Consider the following 26,697-nt stretch of genomic DNA (forward strand, 5'->3'; position numbering starts at 1 on the left):
TCATTTTTTTGTGGGTGTGCCCATATGGAGGCTTGAATTTAGGGTCTGGGCGCTATCCCTGAGCTTTTTGCTCAAAACTAGTGCTCTCTCACTGGAGCCACAAGTCCACTTCCAGTTTTTTGGTGTTAACTGGAGATAATCTCTTGCCCAAGGTGGCTTTGAACACTGATCATCAGACCTCAGCTTGTATTACAGATGTGAATCCCCAGGGCCTGGCTCACCAGTTTTTTTGTGTGTGTTTGTTTTTGGTTTTTTTTGGTCATGGGCTTGAACTCTGGGCCTGGGTGCTGTCCCTCAGCTTTTCATCTCAAGGCTAGAGCTCTACCACTTGAGCCACAGCGCCACTTCTGGTTTTCTGAGTGGTTTATTGGAGATAAGAGTCTCATGTCCTTAAGCTAGGCTGGTGGCTCACACCTGTAATCCTAGCTACTCTGGGGGCTGAGATCTGAGAATCTTGGTTCAAAGCCAGCCTGGGCAGGAAAGTCCATGAGACTCTTATCTCCAATAAACCACTCAGAAAACCAGAAGTGGCACAGTGGCTCAAGTGGTAGAGCACTAGCCTTGAGCTGAAGAGCTGAGGGACAGCACCCAGGCCAGAGTTCAAGCCCATGACTGACAAATAAATAAATAAATAAATAAATGAGTCTCGTGGCCTTTCCTGCCCAGGCTGGCTTTGAACCAAAATCCTCAGATCTCAGCCTTTTGAATAGCTAGAATTACAGGTGTGAGCCACCAGTGCCCAGCTGTGTCTTATCTTTTTTTAATCTCAGAAGTGATTGTCCTATATCTTTTTTCCTGGTACAGCTATGTGCATTGTCTCTTATTCTGGCCAAAGAACCAGCTTTTGATTTTGTTACTTTCTCTCTATTGTTTTTGTTTGCAATTTCATTAATGACTGCCTCTTTATTCATTCCTTCTTTTTGCTTATTTTAGGTTTCATTTGCCTTTCCTTTTTTATATTGTTAGAGGAAAAGTTTAGGTTATGGATTTAAAACTTTTTCATCTTAAGAAAAGCATCTGATGGTATGAATTTCCCTCTAGACACTGCTTTAGCTGCATCCCACAGATTTTTTATGTGGTTTTTTATTCAACTTTTATATTTCATTCAACTGTACATTAGGATAATTGTTTAATTAAGACTTTTGAATTAAGACCTCCCTTACCCACAGTCTAATCTCTCGGTGCTGAAATTTCACAAAGTATATACAAGAGTCCAGTCCATCAGTGGACATTTTAGTGTGAAATAGCTTAGCTTCTTGGTTTTTATGAGCAAGATGAAACAAAGAACATTAGGATTTGGGGGCCCCTGAAGGGGGTTGAAAGGGAGGAGAGGGACCAAGACACTCAAACACAATCCTCAGTTTTAGAACAGTGGCTCCTGCAACTCGGAATATTTCATTTTCCTCCATGGTCCAATTTAACTGGACTGACTTTCCCTTTGCACATCTAATTCCCCACTCCACAGTCCTCTGCTAAAATTTCTTCCTCCAGGAAGCCGCTGGGACTAACCCCTGTACCCTGCTCTGCTGTGGTTTCCCTTCCATTTCTGGGGCTGTGCTGGCACTGACATCCCTCTGGCCAGGGGCATCTCTTGCCCACTCATTTTGTCTTATTGCTTCACCCTCCCAAGCCCAGGTGTGTGCCCAGTTGATGCCTGGGCAGAGCTGTTAACGTGGCATCTCTTCTGCAGGTGTTGCCTGCGGATGAGACCCCCAAACCCATCAAGCCCCCCACCTATCAGGTGGTGGAGTACGGAGACGCTGTGGCCCAGTACAACTTCAAGGGAGACCTGGAGGTGGAGCTGTCTTTCCGCAAGGTGGGGCCAGGCAGGAGGTGGTAGGGTCTGGGGGGACAGGTGAAGACATAGATAAAGGTGCAGGTGCAGATAAAGGTGCATAGAGTCAGGTATGAAATGGACTGCAGGAAATGGCAACAATTTTTTTCTTTGTTTAAAAAAAAAGTCAAGTATTCCTATTTGTTGTAGTCTTGCCTGTGCCTGTGCATGTGTGTGTGTGTGTGTGTGTGTGTGTGTGTGTGTGTGTGTGCTGGTCCTTGGGCTTGAACTCAGGGCCTGGGTGCTGCCCTTCAGCACCCAGTTGGAGCCACAGCTCCACTTCTGTCTTCATGGTGGTTAACTGGAGATAAGAGTCTCAGAATTTTCCTGCTTGGGCTGGCTTTGAACCATGATCCTCTGATTTCAGCCCCCTGAGAAGCTAAGATTACAGGCATGAGCCACCAGTACCTGGCTCTGTACCCATTTTTTTTTTTCCGTCGGTTGAACTCTGGGCCTGGGTGTTATCCCTGAGCTCTTCAGCTCAAGGCTAGCACTCTACCACTTGAGCCACAACGCCACTTCTTGTTTTCTAGTGGTTTATTGGAGATAAGAGTCTCACGGTCTTTCCTGCCCGGGTTGGCTTTGAACCGCAATCCTCAGATCTCAGCCTCCTGAGTAGCTAGGATTACAGGCGTGAGCCACTGGCGCCTGGCCCCATTTTTATTTATTTTATTTTTGCCAGTCCTGGGACCTGAACTCAGGGCCAGGGCACTGTCTCTGAGCTTCTTTTGCTCAAGGCTAGCACTCTACCACTTGAGCCACAGTGCTACTTCCAGCTTTCTCTGTTTATGTGGTACTGAGGAATCAAACCCAGGGCTTCATGCATGCTAGGCAAGCACTCTACCACTAAACCGCATTCCCAGCCCCCTGTACCCATTTTTAAAAGCTGTTTTTACCATCTGCAGGTAGGTAGACCCTGAGGGGCATAACCTGCTTTTTTTTTTGTCGGTCGTGGGGCTTGAACTCTGGGCCTGGGTGCTGTCCCTCTGCTCTTCAGCTCAAGGTGAAGGCTCTACCACTTGAGCCACAGCACTATTTCTGGTTTTCTGTTGGTTTATTGAGATAAGAGTCTCATGGACTTTCCTGCCCAGGCTGGCTTTGAACTGAGATTCTCAGATCTCAGCCTCCTGAGTAGCTAGGATTACAGGCGTGAGCCAACGGCACCCAGCTAACCTGCATTTTTTTTTTTTTTAAACACAAGGTCTTACACTATCCTTTAGTTTTTCTGCTGGAGCCTAGCTCTCTACCTCTTGAGCCACAATTCCATTTCTAACATTTTGCTGGTTAGAGAGTCGCTTGGATTTGTCTGCCTGGGCTGGCTCTAAGCTTGATTGTCAGGTCTTAGCCTCCTGAGTAGCTATGATTATAGGCATGAACCATCCGGGCTTGGTTCTTGGCTGTTATTAGAACATCATAATAATAATTATTATTATTTTTGGTCAGGTCTTGGGGCTTGAACTCAGGGCTTGGGCACTGTCTCTGAGGGTTTTTTTGGCTCAAAGCTAATGCTTTACCACTTTGAGCCACAGTTCCACCGGAACATAATTTTTTTTTTTAATTTTTATTTTTGGTGGTCCTGGGGCTCGAACCCTAGGCTTGAGTGCTATCCCTGAGCCCCTTTTTGCTCAACTCTAGCGCCCTACCCACTAAGCCACAATACTACTCTGGCTTTTTCTGTGAGTAAAGATAAGAATCTCACAGACTTTCCTGCCTGGAATGGCTTTGGAACCACAATCCTCAGATCTCAGCCTTCTGAATAGCTAGGATAACAGGTGTGAGCCACTGGCACCTGGCTTAAAACGTACTTTTTTTTTACTATGGATAAAGTGAAAAAAAATCTTTTGGAAAAAGAAGGCAAGGAACTGGCCTCAGATCGTTTGCTTTTGGGGAGTGCCAGGCAGGGGCTGCTCGCAGGGACAGAGAGGGAAGGAGGTGGCTAGATGGGGGGTGATCTGGAGAGGGTGGGAGAGGCCAGGGCTAGGCTCCTCCTCCTGGGCAGCTGCCAAGATGGTGGTCACTCAGCGTCCAGCCTTCCTCGGGATCAATAATCGGAGGTAGGGACCAGGTGGCCTCTCCGGTGCTTCTTCCAGGCCCGCCATCCACCTCACTTGCGCTCACAGCAGCCTCATGGTTCCCTCCCCTTAACAGCTTGAGGGAACCAGGCTCAGGGAGGCAGAGCAGATTACCCAAAGCCGCAGGGCTTGGCCTCGGCCCAGCGGGTTTGCCTGTGTGTGACCAGCTCTCTATGGAGGGAGAGAGTGCTGAACAGAGGCGGGCAGCCATGTCAGGTGGGCTTCCCAAAGAGGCAGGCCTGGATTTGAACTCAGGGCTGCCCTGGCTCCTGACTTCACCTTCCAGCTGTGTGACCTGGGCTGGCCTGCTGCGCGCTCCGTGGGCATGCGGGGTGGCCGCGGACACGCGTGGGGCCCCGTGGGGCTCCAGGACAACCTCCCTCCCGTCCCCAGGGGGAGCGCATCTGCCTGATCCGCAAGGTGAACGAGAACTGGTACGAGGGGCGCATCACGGGCACCGGCCGCCAGGGCATCTTCCCCGCCAGCTACGTGCAGGTGAATCGCGAGCCCCGGCTCCGCTTCTGCGAGGACGGCGGCCCCCAGCTCCCCGGGTCTCCCCGCTTGACCGCAGCCGCTGCCCGCAAGGCCCGCCGCCCCGGCTCGCCATCGGCGCCCCGCAGCCCCGCAGACCCCACCGACTGGGGGGGCCGGACCTCCCCCCGCCGCAGCGGCTTCTCCTACCCTGCGCCGGAGCCCAGACCCCAGACACAGGTGAGGCGCCCTGCCCTCCCCCTCCCCTGTCCTGGGGTTCATCCCAGCCTCCCCCAGAGTCATGGGGGGCTGTGTAAAACCACAGTGTGCCCATCCTGCCCCAGCCCCCTCAACAGGGGCTCCTGCTGGGTCTGGGGGTCACCCTGGGAACTAAGATCAAAGAGTGTGTAGGAGGACCGGCCAGTAAGATGGCTGTTCGCCTGTCCCCCTCACGGCCTCCTCCCTGTGACCCCCCAGAGTGTTGGCCCTTCTGGGGCAGCCCAGCCCCGCCCTCGAAGCCCCAGCCGGCCTCTAGATCTGGGGGTCTCCTCTTCCAGCACCTCACAGATACACTGGACCCCGTGAGTACATTGAGCGGGCTTGGTTGGGGTTGGGGGGTCGCAGAGCTGAGTGCACCTCCGGGGGCCCATCCTAAACCACCTAGAGGTCGGGAACGCCCATCAGGAGGCCTTGTCTCTGCAAAGCCTGGGCAGTCCGGGGTCCGGGGAGGAGGGCATGGGGCACCATGGGGCATGGGACAAGGCACAGGATGTGGCATTTCTTCCAAGGCCTGGGAGAGGGCTGAGGTGTCCGGCTCCCATGGGGTCTCCTCCCACAGGTACCGGGCCATGTACCAGTACAGACCCCAGAATGAGGATGAGCTGGAGCTGCGTGAGGGGGACCGGGTCGACGTCATGCAACAGTGTGACGATGGCTGGTTTGTGGGTATGAGGGCCTGGGGAATGGGGGGGTGAGGGGCTGCTGGCTCAACATGGCCTGACTACTGTGCACCAGCCTCTGACCTGACTACCGGGCAGGCGGGGCACTGGGTACAGTTCTGAAGCCAGCTTGTCTGTTAGTCACCTTTCCTTCATACCCTGAAGAGGGGCGTGGCCCGTGGACACTGGCCAAGTCCAGCGTCATAGATGGAGTCATGGACTCAGGCAGAGTTCCTGACCCCAAGAACTTTGCTCCTTCCTGCCTCTTGGGACAAAAGACCCAGGTGGAAAAGGCCCCACCTCACACTGTGTCTGCCTTACCAGCCACGCCTCCAGCCTGCAAGAGGAGCAGAAGAAGATCTCAGACCTTTAGCACAAGCCCATGCAGTGCAGGCAAAAGACCAATATAGGAAACCTTAGGCTGGTTTCTAGGTGACCCAGCCACCAGATTTCGCACCACAACCCTGTCTTCTGAGCAGACCAGCCCTGAGCTTCAAACATAAGCCAAGAGGGACTTGAACAGCCAGAAGCCCTACTACCCAACAAGCAGGCATTGGGGCCCACATTTCAAATGTTCATCACCCATGTGGCTAGTGGTTGTTGGGTTTGGGAGGTGCGGGGTCAGGGAAAGGCTCCTGGGGGTGGTGGTGATGGGGCTGGGCATGGAAGGTCAGGGCAACACTTGGGGTGGGGAGATGATGGGGAAGATAGGTTCTCTCAGGAGGAACATGAGCATCTGTGGGTGGGCAAGAAGTCAGAATGGCAGCTCAGGAGGGCAAGGTCAGGATTTCATTTCATTCTCCTGCAATCCTAGAATTCTCTGTCCTTTGCCCCATATCTCAGGCCTCTTTGGGAGGGTCACAGCAGATCAGAAGCTTGAATTGTAGCCTCCACTGCATCCATAAGCAGCCCAGTGGTTCCAGCAGTAGACTAGGCTTTCCTTGTCTTGGACCTTACCCAACCATCTCTGAAATGAAGGCTCCTCCCTATGTAATTCTGTGATTCATCCTCTTGCTTCCTGGCTTTTGTGGAGAAGGGTGGAGTTAGTTATTCAGTCCAGTGTATGGAGTATGCAGGTGTCCATTGCTACCGAAGTGTTGATTATGCAATTTGTGAATACAACTCTGCCTATCTAAGTTTCTGCCACTAGGGGGCAGGAATGAAGACAGGAAATGAAGTACCCCCTCCTTCCTGAGAAGAGGACTCCACATGCAATTCTGGAGACTGCCAGCAGGAGGAGACAACCTTGCCCCTTAGCATGAAGCAGGGCTTCATGGAATGTTCTTTCTTTCCTCTTTCAGGTGTCTCCCGAAGAACCCAGAAATTTGGGACATTCCCTGGAAATTATGTAGCCCCAGTGTGAGTGATCCATCTTCAGGGCACCTTGGAGCCAGCATGGTTGGGGTGGGGAACAGTAGCACTTGTAAGAGGGAGCCAGGCTCCCCCACATCCTCCTTCCCAGGACCTACATTCCCAGCATCTGCAGAGACCCCAGCAGCCTTTTCTTGGAGCCCCCTCGAAGCCTCCTGGACTGATTCCCACCACAACTCACAGGCATTCCTCTGACAGCCTCTTTATCCCCCCCCCAAATACAGACGTCTGCTTTGAAGTGGAAACTGACTCCAGGCCTTATTGAGACCAGACCCCTGAGTCTGAGTCCCCTCCTGCGCCCCCCCCCCAGCATTTCCCCTAACAGGGATCGGCTCCCAGCTTCACCCCCATGGGGTTCCACTAACAAGGACCAGTTCCTTACCCTGGCAGAGACCAAAGGCCTTCTGGGGGTCTGCAGAGCTCCCCCCATTTTGCCAGCTTGCCTGTTTCCCCTTTGCCTTCTGGACTCCATCTGGGCCTAGGAGCAAGTTGGGGGACAGAGGCTGTACCTCCTCAGCCTTCCAGGCCTAGCAAGAGGTTTTGCCTCAGGGCTTCCCCTTTCAGAGGCTGCTGAGCCCTGGGTTCTGCTGCGGCGTGAGCTCTGCTGGCTTAGCCCCACTATTTACAGCAAACCTGCTTGTCCCCCCCCCAGCCCCTCCCCCTCCAGTTCCCCAGCCCTCCCCAGTACTCCGGTTCCTTCTGGAAGGGAATGTAAAATAAATCTGACTACCAAGGACCTTGCATCCAAGTTCTTTTCCTTTGGGAGAGACACTTAGGATTGTAGGAGAATTCATTCAGCCGTGTGCTAGGAGGCAGGTTGAACAGGTATATGAGGGAGACTGGAAAAGCTCCATTGTTAACTAAGATCTCAGCCCAGGGGTATCAGGCAGCCTGGGACAGCCCCCAAAGTAGAGCTGGAGGTGGAATGTGGCCTTGTTTATAGGCAGTTTTGATTCTGGGGCTGTCACTATGGGCTTGCTGGACTGGATGGCATTTATAACTCTTCAACTAATGTTTTCCTTCTGTGTGTTCCATTGCCACACCGAAGCTTTTGTGTGTTTATTTGCTTCTTTGGGCTCAAGTTTTTGAGCAATCGGTTGTTGTCAGGCAATTGGGAGTGGTGGGACACAGCTGGCCAAAACAACTATTCTAGTTCAAGTTTTGTTTTGGGGTGTGTGTGTGTGTGTGTGTGTACGCACGTGCGCGCACGCACATGTGCATATACCTGCCAGTATAGGGCTTGAACTCAGGACCTGGGCTCTGTCCCTTTTTCACTCAATGCTGATGTGCTTACTCTTTGAACCACAGCACCACTTCTGGCTTTTTGGTGGTTAACTGCAGATAAGAGTCTCATGGGTGATTCTACCCAGACTGGCTTAGAACTCAGCCTCCTGATCTCAGCCTCCTGGTGGCTAGAATTACAAGCATAAGACACTGGTTACTGGCTTTTAGTCAGTTTTAGAGTCCTGGGGTTTGGTGGCTTCTAGAGGAGATGAGCAATAGCATAGCCCAACCCCTCCAAAAAAGGGAAAGCTCCACTCTTGGGCTGCTGCTTCAAGCTGAGTGCAGAGCCGCGTGTTAACGCATACGCTGTCTCATGTGAGCCTCACAACAGGCTCTGAGAACTTTGTGTTACATCTCTAGTCAAGGCTCAAGTCAGTCTACCTCACTGCACAAAATCTACCAAGAGGCCCCTGGAGGAGGAGGGTCACACAGGAGGTCCAGAATTGCCTGGAGTGGCTCAGGGTTGGGCTGTGTCTATGTTCTTCTTGGCAGTGCTGTCTTGGCTTGTCACTTGAGGGAACCCCCCCACACCCAATACACACACACACACACACCAGGGGGGAGGGTAGAGCTGGTGGCTGCCAGAAGGGTAGTGGTTTCCAGTTCCATCAAGACAGGGAAGGGCCTGAGTCCCCGGGCCAGTGGCCTGACCCTAGCTGCTTAAGCCTGGGTGGGCCCTCCGTCCAGCAGTGGTTAAACAACAGCTTGCAGAACAAGACCTACGCGTCCTTCATCCATTCCCTCCACCCAGGCTCACCACGTCCTCAGTGCTCATTCGGTAGGTCCAGCCCATCCTCAGCTGGAAAGGCCTACACCACAGGACCCCACCAGGGTCCTGCCCTTGATTCCCTAGCTGTGCTCTGTTTGCACTCCCTGATGCCAGCATGAAACATATCAGACTTGAGACTAGTTTCTTTGGGAAAAAAAACCCTAAACCCACACACTCTCTTTGATGGAGCCCTGAAGCATTACTTGCAGCTCGTAAACCCTCTACCTGGCCGCCTGCCACTGGCGAAGCTGCAAGCTGACCACTTCAGTGCTTCGACCTGGGGGGTGAGCAGGGGGAAAGAGGGGCTCAGAGGCTGCTGGGGATGGCTCACTCATCACTTGAGGGGACTGGCTTGGACCATACCACAGAGACTCTTCGAGTAGCACTGGAACCTTCTGTGTGACAGAGCCATGTCCTTTGGCCAGCTAACTTGTCTTCCTGATGGGGTTTGTGATGTGTAGATGTTCACAGAGTTTAAAGCCCCTCAGGACTGCCTGACACAGCATGCACTACACACGGGATGAAGGAATGTTGTTTGAATTATTCAGTAGATGAGTCAAATAGACAAGTTTCCCCTTCCTCTGCCTTCCCTCCCTGGCTCCTCCTTCTACCTCTTGGCAATCCTTGGACTTTGCCTATGTGAAGGCAATCTACACAATGGAAGGATGAGCCATTCCTTATTACCTGGGGTAACTGAGGCTCAGGGAGCAAACTGCCTAAGGTCACAGTAAAAGGCAAATGTGGCACTTAAGGCCCATGTGACCCCAAGGAGTTTCAGGGAAGGGGGGAGGGGAGGAGCAGACCTCAGTGGTGGAGTAAGTACTTCACACGGGGCTAAGGCCAGGTGCCACCCTTAGCACTGAGAACCACAGAGGGCTTCTAACCAGCTAGGGAGGTAGAGCAGGTGCGTGTGGGAGGTGGTGGAGGGAGGCCAGCTGGGAGAGTGGTTTACACCCAGGTGGAGGCTGTGGGAGGTGGCCTCCAAGGTGGCTGGACCGGACTGCGGGGAGGGTGTCTGTGGGCGCCCCTGGGTGATGGAGGGTGAGGAGGGCAATCCTCACCGCGGCAACGCGGAGAGAATGACTCACACCTGAGGCGGGCAGGTTACAGCTGTGCCCACAGGTGTGTTCCCCAGAGAGCCAAATCCTCCAGGCCAAGAGAAGACCCAGGAGGCAGCTGCGTGGGCCCCGAGTTTCCCCAGGGTGAGGGTTGCCAGGTATGGCTCTGGTGGGGGGGGAGCCATTGGCCAGGTGGCTCCTCTTGCCGTTGACTGGCACCGGGGTCCCCTGGGTGGCTGTCGGCATCCCTGGCCCTGGGTTCCAGGTATTCGGCAGGAGTGGAGAGCAGAGCAAGGCCCCGGTGGTGGATGGGGCTTGCCCACTCTAGGCCGACCGGGGTGGGAGGACCCCCATGCCCGGCGTCTCCATCTCCCCCCAGTCCTGACCACCAGCCCTGAGCAGCTGAGCAGGTCTGCGGGGCATCGGCGTCCTCGGGCAGGGACTCCCCGCGGTGGCCGGGCCGTGCGCGCCAGGCGTCGGGGCTGAGGGTGCGGGAAGGGAGCGGGGAAGGGCGGAGGGTGGCTCTGGCCGGGCATCTGTGGGTGTCCGGACCGCATCTGCGCCAGCCGCCAAGTCTGGGGTGGGTGGAGAAGCCGGTCCGGCCGCAGACGGGGCTGGGGGGGCTGCCGGGCGGCCCGGGGGGTAGGCGGGCACCTCGGATGGGCGCCTGGCGCCGGCGCGCGGGACGCGCGGTCCTCCCCATCGCCCCCCGCGGGGGCGCGGGCCAGGTGGCAGCACCCGGCCGGGGCTCGGGCGCGCGGAGGAGGCGGCTTCCCGGGCCAGGGGCGGCGGCAGGGGCGGCCCTGGGATCACATGGGCGGAGGCCGGTCCCGGAGCCCCGGGCGGGCTCTCCCCAGAGTCGGGCAGACGGCGGGCGGCGGCGGCGGCGGGAGCCTGGTGGAGCCTCTCCCCCGCCGGGTCGTCCTTCCCTCCTTCCCTCCCCTCGCGGCCCGGCCGCCCCGCCGGACAGGTGAGCGCGCGCCCACCTGCGCACCCTCTCCGCGCGGCCCCCGGGCGCTCCGCGCGCCGTCCGCCCGGACCCCACCTCCGCCCGCAGCCCCCGGCCCGGGGCTTCCTGTGACCCGGTCGCTCCGTCTCCAGCCCCGGGGCCCGGGGGGGGGGAGGGGGCGGGGCGGGGGTACTTTGGCCTTGGTGGGAAGAAAGCTCTAGAACCGGGAGAGCCGGGCTAACGGGCTGGGCACCTCCCTGCGGCACCCAGCGTGGACGGAGTCCACCAGCCGGCTCAAAGGTCTGGGAATCCCAGGGCGCTTGTGGGGTTCCAGGGATCAACTCCGGGGGCCTGGGGACCTGGGAGGGGACAGGGACCGCGCCTGGGCGGAAGGACAACACCGTATAGCTGGGGACAGGCAGACGAGCTGCTGCTCCTCGCTGCGCCCCGGGAGATGGGGCCGAACCTCTGCCGTCCTTGGACCTCCTTTCTGGGATGGGTGCTGGGCTAGGTGGCGCCCAGCTGGGCATGGCAGCTTCCTGCCTGGGTTGGCTCCTGGCTCCAGACCTAGAGGAAATCCTAGGAGGGTCTGGGCCGCAGGACACTCCCCGGCCCCGTGGGAGGCGCAGGCTCTCTCTGCCCGAGGGTGCATTGGTCAGCTAGCATTGGTCAGCCAGCGGCGCTGGCCGGCACGGGGGTGGGGGGTGTGCCCTGCTGGGCCGGAGAGCCGAACCTCTTTGCCAGGGCTGCTCAGAGGGCAGCAAGTCCCTGGGGAAAGTGGGAAGGGTCCCTTGCCCATCTAAATACTATTGTCAGGCGTTGGGCAGGTGGCCAGCATCCCCCCCCCCTTGATCTCAGCGAACCCTTCCAGCGGGCCAAATTCTTGCATAAGCTGGTGGGCTCACCCTACTCCTTGTTTCTCTTCTCTGCAGAAGACTCCCATTCTCCCCAGCCTGCCATCTGGCTCTCCCCCAGAGTGGAGAGGAAGTGTTGTGTGCTGTGGGTTTGGGGGGACCGGAAACAAGCACTGGTGGTGGAGGAAGGGAGGGGGAGAAAGTGTTGGGGTCTCCGATCACCTGCCAGCCTCTGCCCACCCAATGCCAGCTGGCCTCTGGCTGACGGGCAACAGGGCTAAAGTGCTGGGCTAAAGATCAGACCACGAGAGGGAGGAAGTCAGAATCTCAGCTTCCCAGGGCGAAGAGAAGTGAAACTCAGGGGTGAGGGGAGGAACTGAAGTCACTTCCTCTGCCCCAACCCCAGCTCCTCCCCCAGCCCCTGCCAGGAGCTCCTGACCCCCAACCTCTGGCACCTGTCCCAGCTCTTCTTGGTTTTGTGTCCTGTGGGTTGGGGGGGGTGGACTCTACCTCCTGGTCCTCTCTTCCTCAGTCATGGCGCTGACGGTGGACGTGATGGGGCCGGCGCCCTGGGGCTTCCGCATCAGTGGAGGCCGCGACTTCCACACACCTATCATGGTGACCAAGGTAAGCACTGGTTCCCGAGATAAGGAGATACCTCTAAAAGTTACACCGGCCCTCCACTCCTTGTCCCCAGGACGTCTTTCCTGTTGTGTTCTGGAGCCTGAGACCCGTTGTTGGTGCTAGAGGTAGCCTGCGGGGACCGTGGGCCCTGTAGCTGTGGGGATGTAGAGGCCATTCCAAGAAAGGACAGAATGAGTCAGGTACCTGTGGCTCACACCTGTAAGCCCAGCTACTGAGGAGACTGAAATCTGAGAATTATGGTTCTAAGCCAGCCTAGGCAGGAAAGTCCATGAGATTCTTGACACTAATTAACCACCAAAAAGCTGGAACTACAACTGTGGCTCAAGGGGTAGAGCACCAGCCTTGAGTGAAAAAGCTAAGGGATAGCACCCAGGCCCTGAGTTCAAGTCATAATACCAGCACAAAGAAGAAAGGTAGGAGAGATGGAAGGAAGGAAGGAAAGAAGGAAGGAAGGAAGGAAGGAAGGACGGACAGGGCTTGCCCTGCTCTCCCTGGTCACTCACCCCACACCTGCTGGCTCCAATCTGAGTGGTTATATGCCCCTAAGAGTTCCTGATCATTTCCCCTCGGCCTAGCCCCAGCCCTGGCTCCAGAGCCATCATGCACATGGTGGCAGTACACAGGCAATCACCTGCAAGGTGTGATTTGTGCAGGCAGGGTTCATGATCCACAAGTATTTCTGAGCTCTGTTAATGCCGTTCTGCCTTCACATTCCATGGGAGGCCTCTCATAGCACGCTGGTGGAGGGGGGGATGGGTGCCACTTGAGCTTTGGAGGGATTAGCTGGGGAGCTGGCAGTGAAGGGCAAAGGGTGGTGGTCAAAGCTTCAACCTTCCTCTGAAGGGAATTCCTTCTCTTCTACCCTTCGCCACATATACCACTGTCCCAGCGTGGGTGCTGGGTACCAAAGACTCCCCAGCTCCCAACTCATCATACCCAATAGGTGACAGAGCGGGGAAAGGCTGAGGCTGCTGACCTCCGGCCGGGCGACATCATTGTGGCCATAAATGGGGAGAGTGCAGAGGGCATGCTTCACGCTGAGGCCCAGAGCAAGATCCGCCAGAGCGCTTCGCCCCTGCGACTGCAGCTGGACCGGTAGGTAGGCCCTTCACCTCCTCTGGGCCCCGCCAGCCTTTCTTTTCTTCCACCCACTATCAGCTGGGTAGCTGCCCACACGCACCCCTGCCCACAGCCTCTAGTGTGGCCCCAGCCTAGACTTCCCAGATGGCACATAAATGTATAGGTTCCCAGTTCTATGTCTGCAGCCCAGGAAAGGGTTGCAGGGTGGGCTGTGGCCAGCTGGAGAAAGGGGGGACACCGGGCTGGGCATGCAGCCACAGGCTGGGCAGGGCCAGCTGGCACCAGTCACCTGGAAGCCCGAGTTAGACTGGTTCCCTAGAGTGTGCAGGTCACAGGGTGTGGACATCAAGTGGTTGAAGAGGGGAAGGTATGACCAGGCAGGATCTCCAGGGTCCCTGCTTCTGAGAGGTGGCCGTTGTTTTGATGCAGGTGGAGGAAGACATTTGGGGGTTCATCACGGCACGTTTAATGTCTGTGTCCATCACTGCGTTGAGCCCCGGTGGGAAGGCAGGTTCCTGGGCTCACAGGAGTTTGAGTCTTGACGCCAGAGTTGTGGGGGGAACAGGTGGCTCCTTGGGGTGGGGCATCGCCGTGAGTCATAGATTAGGAATGCTGGGAGATTCCCCCAGGCCGCAGAGCCTTCTGGGAAGGCCGCCTTGGGTCTGCTATCTCCAGACGCTTGCTTCTCTCCAGGACTTGCCTGTGGGGTTGGCAGAGGCCGGACCCCTTCATGCCAGTCTGCCCTCTGAATGTTTGCAAGAGCGGGACCTCGGGGCGGAGGGTGGAGTGTACCTCATGGCATCTGGGAATGAGACCAAAATGGACAGGAGGGCTGAAGTGTGGGTCTCAGGGAGGGGAGGGAACACTGACACCATCTCTTCCTCTCAGGTCCTTCCTGGCTATCAGGTCCCCAGCTTCACCCCAGACAAGATAAGGCTCTGGGTCTCTTCCTTCTTATGCTGACCCCCCCCCTTACCCTCCTGACTCCCCCTCCCAGGGCTGCTCCAGCACTCAGAAGCTCTGGGGTAGGAGCCACAGCCCAGCGCCCCCTACTCTGACCCTGTACTCCCCAGGGGGCAGGGTTTCCTGCTGCCCAGTCTCTCTAGAAGTGGCCAGACACTGTCCAGAAAGAGGACGGTGCGCAGTATCGGGGGTCAGTAGGCTGTCTCTCGGGGGTCAGTAGGCTGTCTGCTCACCCTTGCGATTCCTCACACCAGTGCCTTCTCATTCTAGCCTCCGGCTGGCATCCCTAGGAAAGGCTCTGGAAAGAGCCGGGTGAGGAGGAGCCCCTCTCGCTGGCTGCTATTGCTGGGGGCGGGGGGGGGGGGGGGGGGTTGGGCCTGCTCGTTGCCCTAGGTCCTTTAGCTGTGTGACTGGGAAAGGAAGCTTGTTGCATCCCTTTCCTTATGGGGGAGGAGCCTGAGGAAAGGACCCGCCCACCAATGACCCTCTCAAAAGTGTCTTCAATGACACAGCTGGCCAGGGACAAGCCTGTGGGTCGGGGAGAGTGAGCACTGACAGGTTTGGGGACTTTGGGCAACTCATTTTCCCTCTCTGGCCTTCACTTTCTCCATGAGGTAAACTACACAGGATTCTAAGCTGGGGGCGTAGTTTAAGCAGTAAAGTACTCACCAAGCAGGCATGAGCCCCTGGGTGGAGATGCGTCCGTACACACCCGTACATGTATGGAAGATCATATGAAACCATTTTCCTCCCAAACTGATGTACACACGGGTAGCTGCGCTGTGACAAACTTTAAACAAAATGGAAAGGAAGAAGGGCTCGGACGACGCGAGGGGTGTCCAGTAAAATTGGATTTATTGACGGTTGAGCTGCAACTCCACCCTTCCTACCTCAGGGAGCCGAGACCACCTGTCTTTTAAGAAACGCGTTGTTGATGATAGTTGTTTCTTTTGAACTTGTCAAAGTTAAAAGCTGACAAACCCCATGGCCTAGTGTCCCGGATGTTTTGCTGATCTTGAGCACCAGTTTGGGGAAGAGTGTCAGAGAGGGCTGAAAGGAGCTGGGGAGGGGAGGTGGGGTCCAGGGCATCTGTGACAAAACTCTGTGTTGTCCCTTCAGGTCTCGAGCTGCCTCTCCTGGGCAGGCCAATGGAGAGGGCTCCTTGGAAGTGCTTGCAACTCGCTTCCAGGTAAGCTGATCCGCCCAGAAGGCCAGCACACTGACCATCCTGAGGTCCTGTGGCCAGGCAGGGCCCAGGCTCCTATGGTCTCTTGGTGCCTCTCCACAGGGCTCCCTGAGGACACACCTTGACAGCCAGTCCTCCCTGCGGTCTTCCTACTCCAGTCCAACCTCCCTCAGTCCCCGGCCAGGGAGTCCCTTCTGCACCCCACCTCCTGGCAGCCCACTAACCCTCACTGGGGAGGCGGCAGTCAGCCGCAGGTGAGTGTGCAGGCCGGTGCCCTGGCCACCAGTCTCTCAGTAGCTAGGGGACCGAGATCCTCCTGTTTCTCTAGGTCAGGCTGGTTAGACCCAGCTGGCCCACGCTGCTCATTTCCTCCTCCCCTTCCCTCTCCCTCCCCCCCCCCCCCCCCCCGCTTCTTCTTTTGTGTGCTTGTGCTGGGATTTGAACTCAAACTCTTAGCTTTTCTGCTCAAGGCTGGCACCCTACCCCTTGAACCCTCGCTCCAGTTCAGGATTTTGTTTTTTGCTGGGCCTGGGCCTGAGTCTGTCTCTGAGCTTCTTTTGTTCAAGGCTAACGCTCTATCACTTGAGCCACAGTGCCACTTTTGGCTTTTTCTGAGTAGTTTATTGGAGATATGAGTCTCACAGACTTTCCTGACCAGGCTGGTTTGGAATTTCAATCTTCAGATCTCAGCCTCCTGAGTAGCTGGGATTACAGGTGTAAGCCACTGGCACCTTCCCTCCCTCCCTCCCTCCCTCCCTTCCTTCCTTTTCTTTCTTCCTTTGCTGGTTAATTGGAGATGAGAGTCTCACAGACTTTCCTGCCTAGACGAGCTTTGAAATAAAGATCCATAGATCTCCGCCTCCTGAGAAGCTAGGATTACGGATGCGAGCTGCCAGCACCTGGCTCCATTTCCTTTCATTTCAGTTTCCAGAGTCTGACACACTCTTCAGGCCTCACTGCTGCTGACCCCTTGCCCTACAGAGGCCGCCCTGCGGGCCAACAGGTAAGGCTTCCTCGGGGAAGGAGATGCAGTGCCCCTTCTGCCAGCTGCCCGTGGTGCCCTCGAGGCTGCAGGCAGCTGGTGCCGTGGGCAGCCTGGGAGGCCATCTCCTAGAGACGGGTGTGTGGCTCCCCTGAGCCATGGAGGCCTGTGCTTCTGGTGGAGGGCCAGTGAAGCACCAGAGTCTGCCCTGCCAGTGCCGGGTCCTGCACTCCCATGCACGCCTACATTTCTCCTTCTTGCTGGCCCTGCCCCCAGCTTCCTCCCTCCTCAGTATGTTTCTCTTGGGCTGTGGCTGAAATAGTTTTGCTGCTGTTGTTGGGACTGGTCCCTCTGGGCTCTGGCTACATCTCTTGAATACATTCCTTCCTGTTCCAAGCCCCCAGCCCCCACCCCCAGACCTTGCTTCTCCCTCTGACTCAGTGTGGAGAACTCCCCCAGGGCTGTGGTTCTGTCCCCAAATTGTCCTTGGCCTGTTCTGGGGGTGGGACTCCTCCTCTACCCGGTCCCCACGTCTGCTGGCTATCTGCTGGCAACAGCTTAGCTCCCCCCACCCCGTGGTATTTCTCCTCCTCAAGAGCAGGGGTGAGGAGGTGAGGGAGTAAGGCAGCCAACACTGCTGAGCTGGCTGCTGGAGGCAGACTGGCCAGGGGCATGTCCAGCCCGCAGGGTGAAGGAGACGAGGGCCAGCTGCCGGAATCTACCCCAGGTGGGTCGTGCATTCCAGGCAGCGGAGCCCTTGGGGGTGACTGGGGGAGAGGAACAGGAATCAGGGGCTCTGGAGAGGAAGGGGCAGCTCTCTGGTGAAGGACCATGGGGCTGGCCAGGGTCCAGCTGGGCATGTGCTGGGGGCACTCAGAGATGTGTTCATGAAATCCCTGTCTTTGAAGAATGTAAGATGTAGTTGTGGAGATAAGACAAACATGCAAAGGCACTTGTGGGCCAATTAAGCATTAATGAGTGTGCTATTAATTGCAGAAGCAGGAGGCATTCTGGAAGGGGATAGATGAGTGTGTGCTAGTGCCCCAAGAAGGACTTCAGCAGGCATTTTGTTGGACACTGGAGGTGGAACAGGATAGGGGTTGGAGAATAATGAGCAGTTGTGGGACACCCTGCGAGAGAGGGGTGGCTGGGCAGGCAGGACCTGGTGTGGGAGGGATGTGCACGGCTTTGGTCTGAGATAAGCTGAAATGAGCTTGGCCTAGGGACAGAGGACTCTATCTGGGTACTGAACATCTGCAGCTACCATCTTTTTCTCTTTCTTTCTTTTTTTTTTTTTTGGAGTCCGGTCGTGGGGCCTGAACTCTGGGCCTGGGCGCTGTCCCTCAGCTCTTCAGCTCAAGGCTAGTGCTCTTCCACTTGAGCCACAGCGCCACTTCCGGCTTTTTTCTTTTTGCTTCTGTGGTGCTGAGGAATCGAACCTAGGGCCTCAGGCATGCAAGGCAAGCGCTCTACCACTGAGCCACCTTCCCAGCCCCCCTTTCTTTCTTTCCTTCCTTCCTTCCTTCTTTCCTTTCTTTCTTTCTTTTCTTCCTTCCTTCCTTTCTTTCTTTCTTTTCTTCCTTCCTTCCTTTCTTTTTCTTTCTTTCTCTTTCTCTCCTTTCTTTCTTTCTTTCTTTCTTCCTTTCTTTCTCTTTCTCTTTCTCTCCTTCCTTTCCCTTCCTTCCTTCCTTCCTTCCTTCCTTCCTTCCTTTCTTTCTTTCTTTCTTTCTTTCTTTCTTTCTTTCTTTCTTTCTTTCTTTCTTTCTTTCTTTCTTTCTTTCTTTCTTTCTTTCTTTCTTTCTTTCTTTCTTTCTTTCTTTCTCCAGTCCTGAGGTGTGAACTCAGTGCCTAGATGCTTTCCTTAGCATTTTTTTTTTTTTCTTGCCTTAAGGTTAGCACTGTACCAGTTGAGCCACAGCTCTACTTCTAGCTTTTGGGTGGTTAATTGGAGATAAGATTTCATGGACTTTCCTGCCAGGGTTGCCTTCAAACTGAAATCCTTAGGTCTCAGCCTCCTGAGTGGCTGGGATCACAAGCATGAGCCACCTGTACCCAGCTGGGGTGGTCATAGTTCCACCTCGGCTGTGAGGCCAGGGGCAGGCCCCTGTCCCTCTCTGGGCCTCAGAACCTGGCTACATTCTCCATGCAGCATTCAGAGTCCCACAGTCCCTGCTAGTCACTGCACTTGACTGGATGAAGCTGGATGTCCGTGAAGAAGAAACACATGCAATCTGATTGAGTTCCCAACCTTATTTAATGGCAGACTTTCTCCTGGCACTGTACCTCCACTCCTCACCCTGGTACTTACTCCCCATGAACATGTGTGCCCCCAGAAATCCTTGGGGAACGTGTGCTGCAGATCTGCTCTTGATGGGCAGGTGACAAGGAAGAGCACCTTCCTGGACCTGGATTGAGGCCCCGTCTGTGGAGCCGGGTCTCCGGCTGCCTGTGTTGGGGAGGGGAAAGGCAGGCCGCCATCTTCATGAAGGACCTCAGGCTAAAGGGCTCACAGGTGGTTTGGCCTCGCAGTGGGCTCCTGGCTGACTTGGGCTAGAGAACCTGGGCTTAGGACCCCGCCAGCCCTTCCAGTGCCCTTCTGGAAAGGGTAAGTCGCCCCTCTGGGTGAGCTGGTGCTAAGTGAAGGAAGCACCTCTCCCGCTGTCTGGGAGTGAGGACTTAGTTCCTGAAGCACCCTGGGTAGGATGGCCACCCTCCCTCCCACTGCTGTGGGTGACCCGGGTGGGGCCCGCTAGGATCTTGAGGACCTCAGGAAACGATCTCACGTCCTTCATTGTGCACTCAGCGCTGGGCAGCCATCCAGGAGCCAGAGGTGGAGCCTGCCTCTGGCTCTAGGCAGCGTGGATGAGGAACTGTGCGCTCCTCATCCTCGGTCCCCTTACCTAGACAGTGCCATGCCGAAGGACACCGAGAATGGAGGCGTGTGATGCCCCGTGCGGGCTGGGGGGGCGAGGAGCTCAGGCTGTGGGGTTTTTGTTGTTGTTGTTGTTGTTTGTTTTGGTTTGTTTTTCATGGGGCAAAGTGCCTTTATCGTGGTCTATACAGTTTATGAATTCTATGAGCTTTGACAATACAGTTATTTCTTCCACATCAGGTGATGTGCACATTCCTTTCCTTTTGCTTAGTGTCAGCTGTTCCCTCTTTCCCGCTCATTCCCTCCCTCCCATCACTGCCCTTGAGTTGCTTAGTTCGTTTTGATCAATGACCAGTTCAGGCTGTGTTTTTGAGACTTAGAGGTTTACACTTTTGGTTTAAGAATTTATGCAGTTGGGTGTTTTGTTTTTCTGTGTGTGTGTGTGTGTGTGTGTGTGTGTGTGTGTGTGTGTGTGTGCGCGCGCACTCTTGTTCGGCCTTTTCTGCTCAAGGCTAGTTCTACCACTTGAGTCACAACTTCACTTCTGGCCTTTTGCTGAGTAATTGGAGATAAGAGCCTCACAGATTTTTCCGGCTGGGCTAGCTTCAAACCACTATCTTCAGATCTCTGCCTCCTGAGTGGCTAGGATTAAAGACATGAGCCACCAATATCCGGTCAACTTATGCACTTTTAGAACTTGACCCCATAAGTCACTCATGACTTCCAATTTTTTAAAAAATTGGGAGAATTTGACTTCCCAAGATCTCTGCCCTCAGCCCTGCCTTCTCCAGACGGGGGTGCCAGCCAGCGAGGCCGCCCTTTGAGCATGCCCAGGTTCCTGCAGCTCAGTGCAGCTGGAGGAAAGGAATAAGGGAGGGGGGACTTGAAGATGCGGGCTGGACAATGACATGGGAGGCCAGATTTCCAATCTGAGCACAGATGTCAGAACCAGAGGTGCATGGGCACACCTGGGGCATGGGTACTAGCTCAGAATGAGCATGGCTCCTAAAAGTCCTCGGGGAAGGGGGCATGGCTAGATGCTTTCAGGAGAGGGGGCCATGTGTGATGCTCAGGCTCTGCTCTGGCTTCAAGGGAGAGCTGATTCCTTCCTTCTAGCATTTTGTTTCTATGACCTACCGCAGAGGGTCTACTTGCTTCCACTTTGCTTTTACTCTGTGGGGATTGGTGCCTGGCCCCAGTGTGCACATCTTTGAGCACAGATAGCATGACTTAGCAGAAGGGAATGTGCCTAGGGGATGTCTGTGTGCTCATCACCTAGTGTCCTTATGCTGACCCTTGTCCAGGCTCAAGCGTTTCCATAGCAGGGCCTCCCTTCTCGTTTTAGATCACTCCCATCCCTGGTACCCTATCTCCTGGGGCCAGGCCCGATTGTCAGCCCCTCACGTGGGCCCTTTGGCCAATGGGGATAGGCCTCCCCCTGGCGTCTGCCTAGAGAACTACAAGTGGCCATGCACACGGACCTTGTTGGCCTCCTTGGGAGCAGCTGACTCCTCCCCACGCTCTCCTCCCACAGGCCGGCCTTGGCCGCGCTGGCGACTCGGCTGTGTTGGTGTTGCCGTCTTCCTCTGGTCCCCGGTCCTCCAGCCCCAGGCCCAGGTACCAGCAGGCCCTGCAGGGTTGGGTGGGCTCCTGGAGGGACAGGAAGCAGACTGGATTGCCCAAGAGGGATGGGAATCCCTGCCCTTCTAAGTCCACCCTCCCCCACACCCATGCAATTGTCCTTCCCCATGATGTGTCCTTAACACCCTAGCATCTGACATTATTCCTGTCTGTCCCCACCCCTGCAGCGTGGAGCTGGAAGAGGACTCAGAAGTGTACAAGATGCTGCAGGAGAACCGCGAGGGGCGGGCGGCCCCGCGGCAGTCCAGCTCCTTTCGGCTCTTGCAGGAAGCCCTGGAGGCTGAGGAAAGAGGTGAGGCCCTGGGCTGGGGAGGGCGGGAGAGGTCTGCATGCAGACTAAGGAAACTCAGACTTATTCATGTATCATTATTATTTTTGCCAGAGTTGGGGCTTGAACTCGGGGCCTGGGTGCTATCCCTGAGCTTTTTTGCTTGAGGCTAGCCCTCTACCAGTTTGAACCACATCTCCACTTCTGGTTTTCTGGTGGTTAATTGGAGATAAGAGTCTCAGGGACTCTCCTGCCTGGGCTGACTTTTAACCACGTTCCTCAGATCTCAGCCTCCTGAGTAGCTAGGATTACAGGCCTCAGCTACCTGGTGCCTGGCCTAAGACTTACTTAGTTTCTTTAGCCTATTAAGGGCTCAGCGCCAGGCCGGGGACCCTGGGACTACATCAAGCCACCCACACTGGCCTTAGGGAGCTTACACCTTGGTCACTAGTTACCAGATAAATACTCTAAAGGGCTGGCTGGGACCAGGAAGGCACCCAGGGAGTGATAAAGTCAGCTGGAGGGGTGTGACTCTCTGGGGAGGGCTTCTGGGAGTAGGAAGGATTTGATGGCTCCGAAAGATGATTAAGGCTTTAATAAACAGTCTTAAGATGGTGGCCTGGTGAGCAGCAAAGAGCTTTTGGGTGTGAACCCAGCCCAGCCCAGCCTGAAGTCATAGAACGTAGCTTAGAGAGTGGGATGGGAGGGCTTTTAGGGGGGGTCCAGTATTCCACATAGACCAACCGCTCATGTATTCATTTGTAGTGGAGCAGTTGTAGATGGAGGATACAAAGTGGTCACCATCACTTTGTCCCCTGTGGAACCCTGTGTGTTGGGGTAAATGGGCCTGCCCAGCTCTCCAGGAAGAAGATGCTTCTGTGGGAATAGACTTTTGCTCTTTTGTTGTTATTGTTGTTGATGCTGGTACTGAGGCTTGAACTCAGAGCTTGGGTACTGTCTCCTAGGCTTTTTTTTTTTGTTCAAGGCTAGCCCTCTGTCACTTGAGCCACAGCTCCACTTCTTGTTGATGGTTAGTTGGAGCTAAGACAAACTTTTCTGCACGGACTGGCTTCAAACAGTGGTCCTCAGATCTCAGCCTTCTGAATAGCCAGGATTACAGATATGAGCTGGCACCGGCTCAGCATCTTCACTGGCTAGATGCCCAAAGACATCGCGGTTCTGTTAAAACCTAGTATTATTGTGATTGGACCACAAGAGAAGGAATGCCTACTTGGATGTAGGCACTCAGCAGAGACCTTCCTGGTGAACTTGGCCTTGGCTCTCCACCAGCCTCAGTCAAGGGTCTGGCTTGATCCCTTTCCTTCCTGCTGGCCTGCATGCACAGCCTTGGGCACTTTAGAGGTTCCTGTGCACGGCTACCTTTGGCCACGAGTCTGGGAGCAGCGTGGAAGAGCCAGCCTAGCATCACTAACTATGGCTGGAGCCACTGTGGGTGATCCAGCTCTCATGCCTCTGCCCCCTGTCCCTCCAGGTGGCACACCTGCCTTCCTGCCCAGCTCACTGAGTCCTCAGGCCTCCCTGTCTACCTCCAGGGCCCTGGCTACCCCGCCCAAGTTCCACACCTGTGAGAAGTGCAACACCAGCATCACGTGAGTAAAGGCAGGGCTGGGCCAGGGAGGCTTCCTGGGGGACAGGCACAGGGGGCGCTGAGGTGTGAGAGGGGGTTTGCCAGTCAGGGACCTGGAAGGAATGGCTGTGATTGGCTTTGTTCTAGGCTGAGCCAGCCTTCTCAGAATGAATGGCTGGCTAGCTGCTTCCTGTCCACCCTCCATCTCCTCCTCCCCACTTCCTCCCCTCTCCCCAGGGGAATGAGAAATGCTACTACTTTGGGCTTCTCTTCCATCATCTCCAAGCCTCTGGAAATGTGCCTCAGATGAAGCCCTCCTCCTGGAAAAGTTCACCACCCCTCCTCCCCTCCCTGTGTGGAGCAGGCGCCAATTTCTATAGGATTACTCATTTTTCTCATGGTTTGGTTAGCATCAGGGTGTGGCCACTTACCCTGAAGATAGACGAAAGACCTAAAACACTCCCCTTCCCTTCCCCCCCCCATAAATCCCCTCAGTGCCAGCCTTGAGCATCAGGTGACTTGCCTTTCGGTTTGCCATTCTAGACTGTAGCTTTCTTACCAGCAAGATGAGATGGTGCCCAGGCCTCAGCCCTGAAGAGACCAGGGCAGAGCCCACATCACTACCTTGTCCTGGGAGATCTGATTGGTCTGTGTGAGGTGGACTGACTTTAAAAATTCTTGATTAGCCGGGCGCTGGTGGCTCACGCCTGTAATCCTAGCTACTCAGGAGGCTGAGATCTGAGGATCTCGGTTCAAAGCCAGCCCGGGCAGGAGAGACCGTGAGACTCCTATCTCCAATAAACCACCAGAAAACCGGAAGTGGCGCTGTAGCTCAAGTGGTAGAGCGCTCGCCTTGAGCTGAAGAGCTGAGGGACAGCGCCCAGGCCCAGAGTTCAAGCCCCTCGACCGACAAAAAAAAAAAAAAAAAAAAAAAAAATTCTTGATTAAGGGTTGGGAATGTGGCTTAATGGTAGAGTGCTTGCCTAGCATGCATGAAGCCCTGGGTTCAAGTTCTCAGTACCACATACACAGAAAAAGCTCAAATGGTGTATGGTTCAAGTGGTAGAGTGCTAGCCTTGAACCAAAGAAGCTCAGGGACAGTGCCCAGGCCCTGAGCACTGATTAGGAGTCTCAAATGGGGAGTGTGGATAGCATGTGTGGATTGGTATATGTGTCAAGTGTTGGTGTGCGTTGAGTATATGGGTACATGTGTTAGATTTATACGTGTTATTATGTGTGCTAGGTGTGTCTATTGGGAGATGTGTACATGTCAGAATCTGTGTGTGTTGGGTATATGTATATGTGTTAAGTGTATGTTGGGTATGTGCATTGGTATATTGTGTTGGGGTGTGAGTATGTGTGTTGATGTATGTGTTGAGGATGTATGTGTTATATATTGGGAGTACGTGTATATGTTGATGTGTATATGTGGGTTGTGATGTATGTGTCATATGTGCATTGGTGTATGTGTTGGGGTGTATGTGTGCTGGTGTATGTGTTGGAATGTAAATATGCGTCATAAGTATGTATGTGTTGGGATGTATATGTGTGTTGGGATGTGTGTGTTGGTGTACACTGGGAATCATCTGAGAAGGCTTTATGTCCCAGGACACAGCCTGGTCCCTAGGCTGGCTGGGGACCAGGTCCCTGGGAAAGGAGTCCTCCTCCCCTGGCCATCCATCCGGCCGCTGTGCGAGGCTCATGGCTGCTTCTCCTCTGCAGGAACCAGGCAGTACGCATCCAGGAGGGGTCATACCGCCATCCCAGCTGCTACACCTGTGCAGACTGCGGGCTCAACCTGAAGATGCGTGGCCACTTCTGGGTGGGAGATGAGCTGTATTGCGAGAAGCACGCCCGCCAACGCTACTCCGCGCCTGCCGCCCTCAGCTCTCGGGCCTGAGCCGGTGGTGCTGGGCCTGTCTCACTCCAGCACTCGTAGAAGGGCCATACGGAGAACAAGTTGTCAGGGAAGGGCGATGGTGGGTGGTGGCTCTTATGTGAACCAAGTTTGGAGGCCCAAGGGTCTCGCTGGGTGAGGCCGCAGCCTGGGATGCGGGTACTGAGAGCAGCCTGGCCCTCCCTGGCCTTTTCTCCTGCAGGACAGGCCTCAGTGGCCACTGCCTTTGCAGCTTGTGTGTACAGGGTGGGGCAGGCATGGAAGTATCTCGAAGGAAAAGGGTGGGTCCTAGGCTAATGATAGTCACTGTGCAAAATTTTTGACATTTACGTTCTATAAATATGTATACATAGATAGAATCAAGTGCTCCCCTTCTTTCTGGGATCTTGGGTAGGCGCGGACCCTTGCTGCTGAGTGGGGAGTCTGTATTGCCTTCCTTCCTGTCTTCCTCCTGTCTCCCCTCCCTCAGTCCTTACCTGCCTCGTGTCTCCTACCTAGTGTGCCCATATCAGAGGCTTGCTTCTGTAGGGTGTGTGTGTGCGTGTGCGTGTGTGTATACATATGTGCGCTTGTGCTTCCTTCACCATTACTTCTATAAAGATGTCATTTTCTTCTTCTTTTTTTTTTTTTTTGGGTCCGGTTGTGGGGCCTGAACTCTGGGCCTGGGCGCTGTCCCTCAGCTCTTCAGCTCAAAGCTAGCTCTCTACCACTTGAGCCACAGCGCCACTTCCGGCTTTTTTTCTTTTTGCTTATGGGGTGCTGAGGAATTGAACCCAGGGCCTCAGGCATGCAAGGCAAGCACTCTACCACTGAGCTACCTTCCCAGCCCCCAAAGATGTCATTTTCCTGGGAAGAATTTCTCACTGGGAACTGGAGCAGAGGACCAAAAGGCTTTGGGGTGAAGAGGGTTTTTGTCATCAGCAAAAGGCTGGTCTGTCCTCAGCCCTCACTCTCCTTGATTTGAATGCCAGCGATTGAAATACTGATGTACTTAGATGAGCTAACTGGCCAGAAGCGGGGACCTGGTCATGGAGGGAACAGAGGGGCACGAAATCACCTGCCTACACTTGCTTGTCTCTGTTCCCTGGACACTCCCTGGCTTCTTGGATTGGAAAAGGGAGAGAATGGGCACAGCCAGTGCTGGGAGGGGTGCATTTGAGTGGAAGGGGACCGTAGGGTCTTCTACTGGGCCTTGATTTATGGCCTGATTCACCAACTTGCTCTCATCCTGATCCCAAAAGACATTTCAGAAAGTTCCCCAGGGTGTTGCTGGATGCTCCAGTCCTGCCCCCAGCCACCCTTGGGAGACAGGGCAACTCCAGCCTTATTTTCACAGAGATGAAAGCTGGCTTCAGAGGCCCACAGTCTGATGGCAGCCTTGTGCTATCTGACTCTGGGGGAAGGAATGTTGGCAAGTCTGTGTTGCCTCTTCAGACACCTGTGGATATAATTTGTACCTTGATACAATTGTCTCACCTTTTGCCTGGCTGGCTGCCTGAGGATGGGCCTTTATTTTTTATGGGTAAGAAAAACTAGCCAAACTCAAGAGTCTGTGGGGCATCTGATAGGAAATGGGATGGTCTCTTTGACGCCACCTAGTGCCCGGTGTATCTCATGGCAGGGGAGGGTGCTCAGAAGAGGAATTCTTTCAGTTCACTGGCACATACCATACAGTACTTGGGCTTTGGTACAGTGAGAATGCAGAAAAATAAAGCACTTTCCCTGCTTTCCTGAAGACAAAGGCAGCCATCAAGCTGACATGAGTAATATAATGTAACACAGCAGTAAATGCTAAGGGCTATCTTGAAGCACCCAAGGATATTCAGTGAGTTCAAAGCAGTGGCTGTCTATGGGAAAGTTTGGCCAGAAAAGAAGTATTGAGAGGCCAGGAGACTGGAGCTGCATAACTTAGCTTAGAGTAGTGGCTACCAGGGATCTGAACTCAGACTAAGGGAGGAGCCTTAAATACTGGTGT

General features: G+C 55.0%; 2 protein-coding genes across 10 annotated transcripts in view; both read left to right on the top strand.

Moving 5' to 3' along the window:
• Sorbs3 (sorbin and SH3 domain containing 3) overlaps positions 1 to 7,416 on the top strand; it is a 30,439-nt gene extending 23,023 nt beyond the window's left edge. For all 6 annotated transcript variants that reach the window (XM_070016618.1, XM_070016617.1, XM_070016620.1 and 3 more), the window contains 5 exons: positions 1,691 to 1,816; positions 4,300 to 4,617; positions 4,855 to 4,958; positions 5,216 to 5,322; positions 6,617 to 7,416. In XM_070016618.1, coding sequence (XP_069872719.1) covers positions 1,691 to 1,816; positions 4,300 to 4,617; positions 4,855 to 4,958; positions 5,216 to 5,322; positions 6,617 to 6,678 — 717 coding nt within the window. In that variant the 3' untranslated portion in view covers positions 6,679 to 7,416. The remainder of the gene's footprint in view (positions 1 to 1,690; positions 1,817 to 4,299; positions 4,618 to 4,854; positions 4,959 to 5,215; positions 5,323 to 6,616) is intronic.
• Positions 7,417 to 9,824: 2,408 nt separating this feature from the next.
• Positions 9,825 to 25,081, top strand: Pdlim2 (PDZ and LIM domain 2). 4 transcript variants are annotated; one of them, XM_070016626.1, is made up of 10 exons: positions 9,825 to 9,941; positions 12,133 to 12,227; positions 13,189 to 13,340; positions 15,408 to 15,477; positions 15,577 to 15,728; positions 16,399 to 16,477; positions 20,863 to 20,945; positions 21,137 to 21,261; positions 22,730 to 22,847; positions 24,548 to 25,081. In XM_070016626.1, the coding sequence occupies exons 2-10, from the start codon at positions 12,135 to 12,137 to the stop codon at positions 24,723 to 24,725; spliced, it is 1,050 nt and encodes a 349-aa protein (XP_069872727.1). In that variant the 5' UTR covers positions 9,825 to 9,941; positions 12,133 to 12,134; the 3' UTR covers positions 24,726 to 25,081. The 4 variants fall into 4 exon arrangements, with proteins under 4 accessions (XP_069872727.1, XP_069872725.1, XP_069872724.1 ...); XM_070016624.1 differs by having other exon boundaries at positions 9,826 to 9,955; XM_070016623.1 differs by lacking the exon at positions 9,825 to 9,941 and adding an exon at positions 10,635 to 10,767.
• The last annotated feature ends 1,616 nt before the right edge of the window (positions 25,082 to 26,697 follow it).

Source organism: Dipodomys merriami, unplaced genomic scaffold (assembly GCF_024711535.1).
Source record: "Dipodomys merriami isolate MVZ:Mamm:240054 unplaced genomic scaffold, mDipMer1.0.p SCAF_12, whole genome shotgun sequence".
Lineage (NCBI taxonomy): Eukaryota > Metazoa > Chordata > Mammalia > Rodentia > Heteromyidae > Dipodomys > Dipodomys merriami.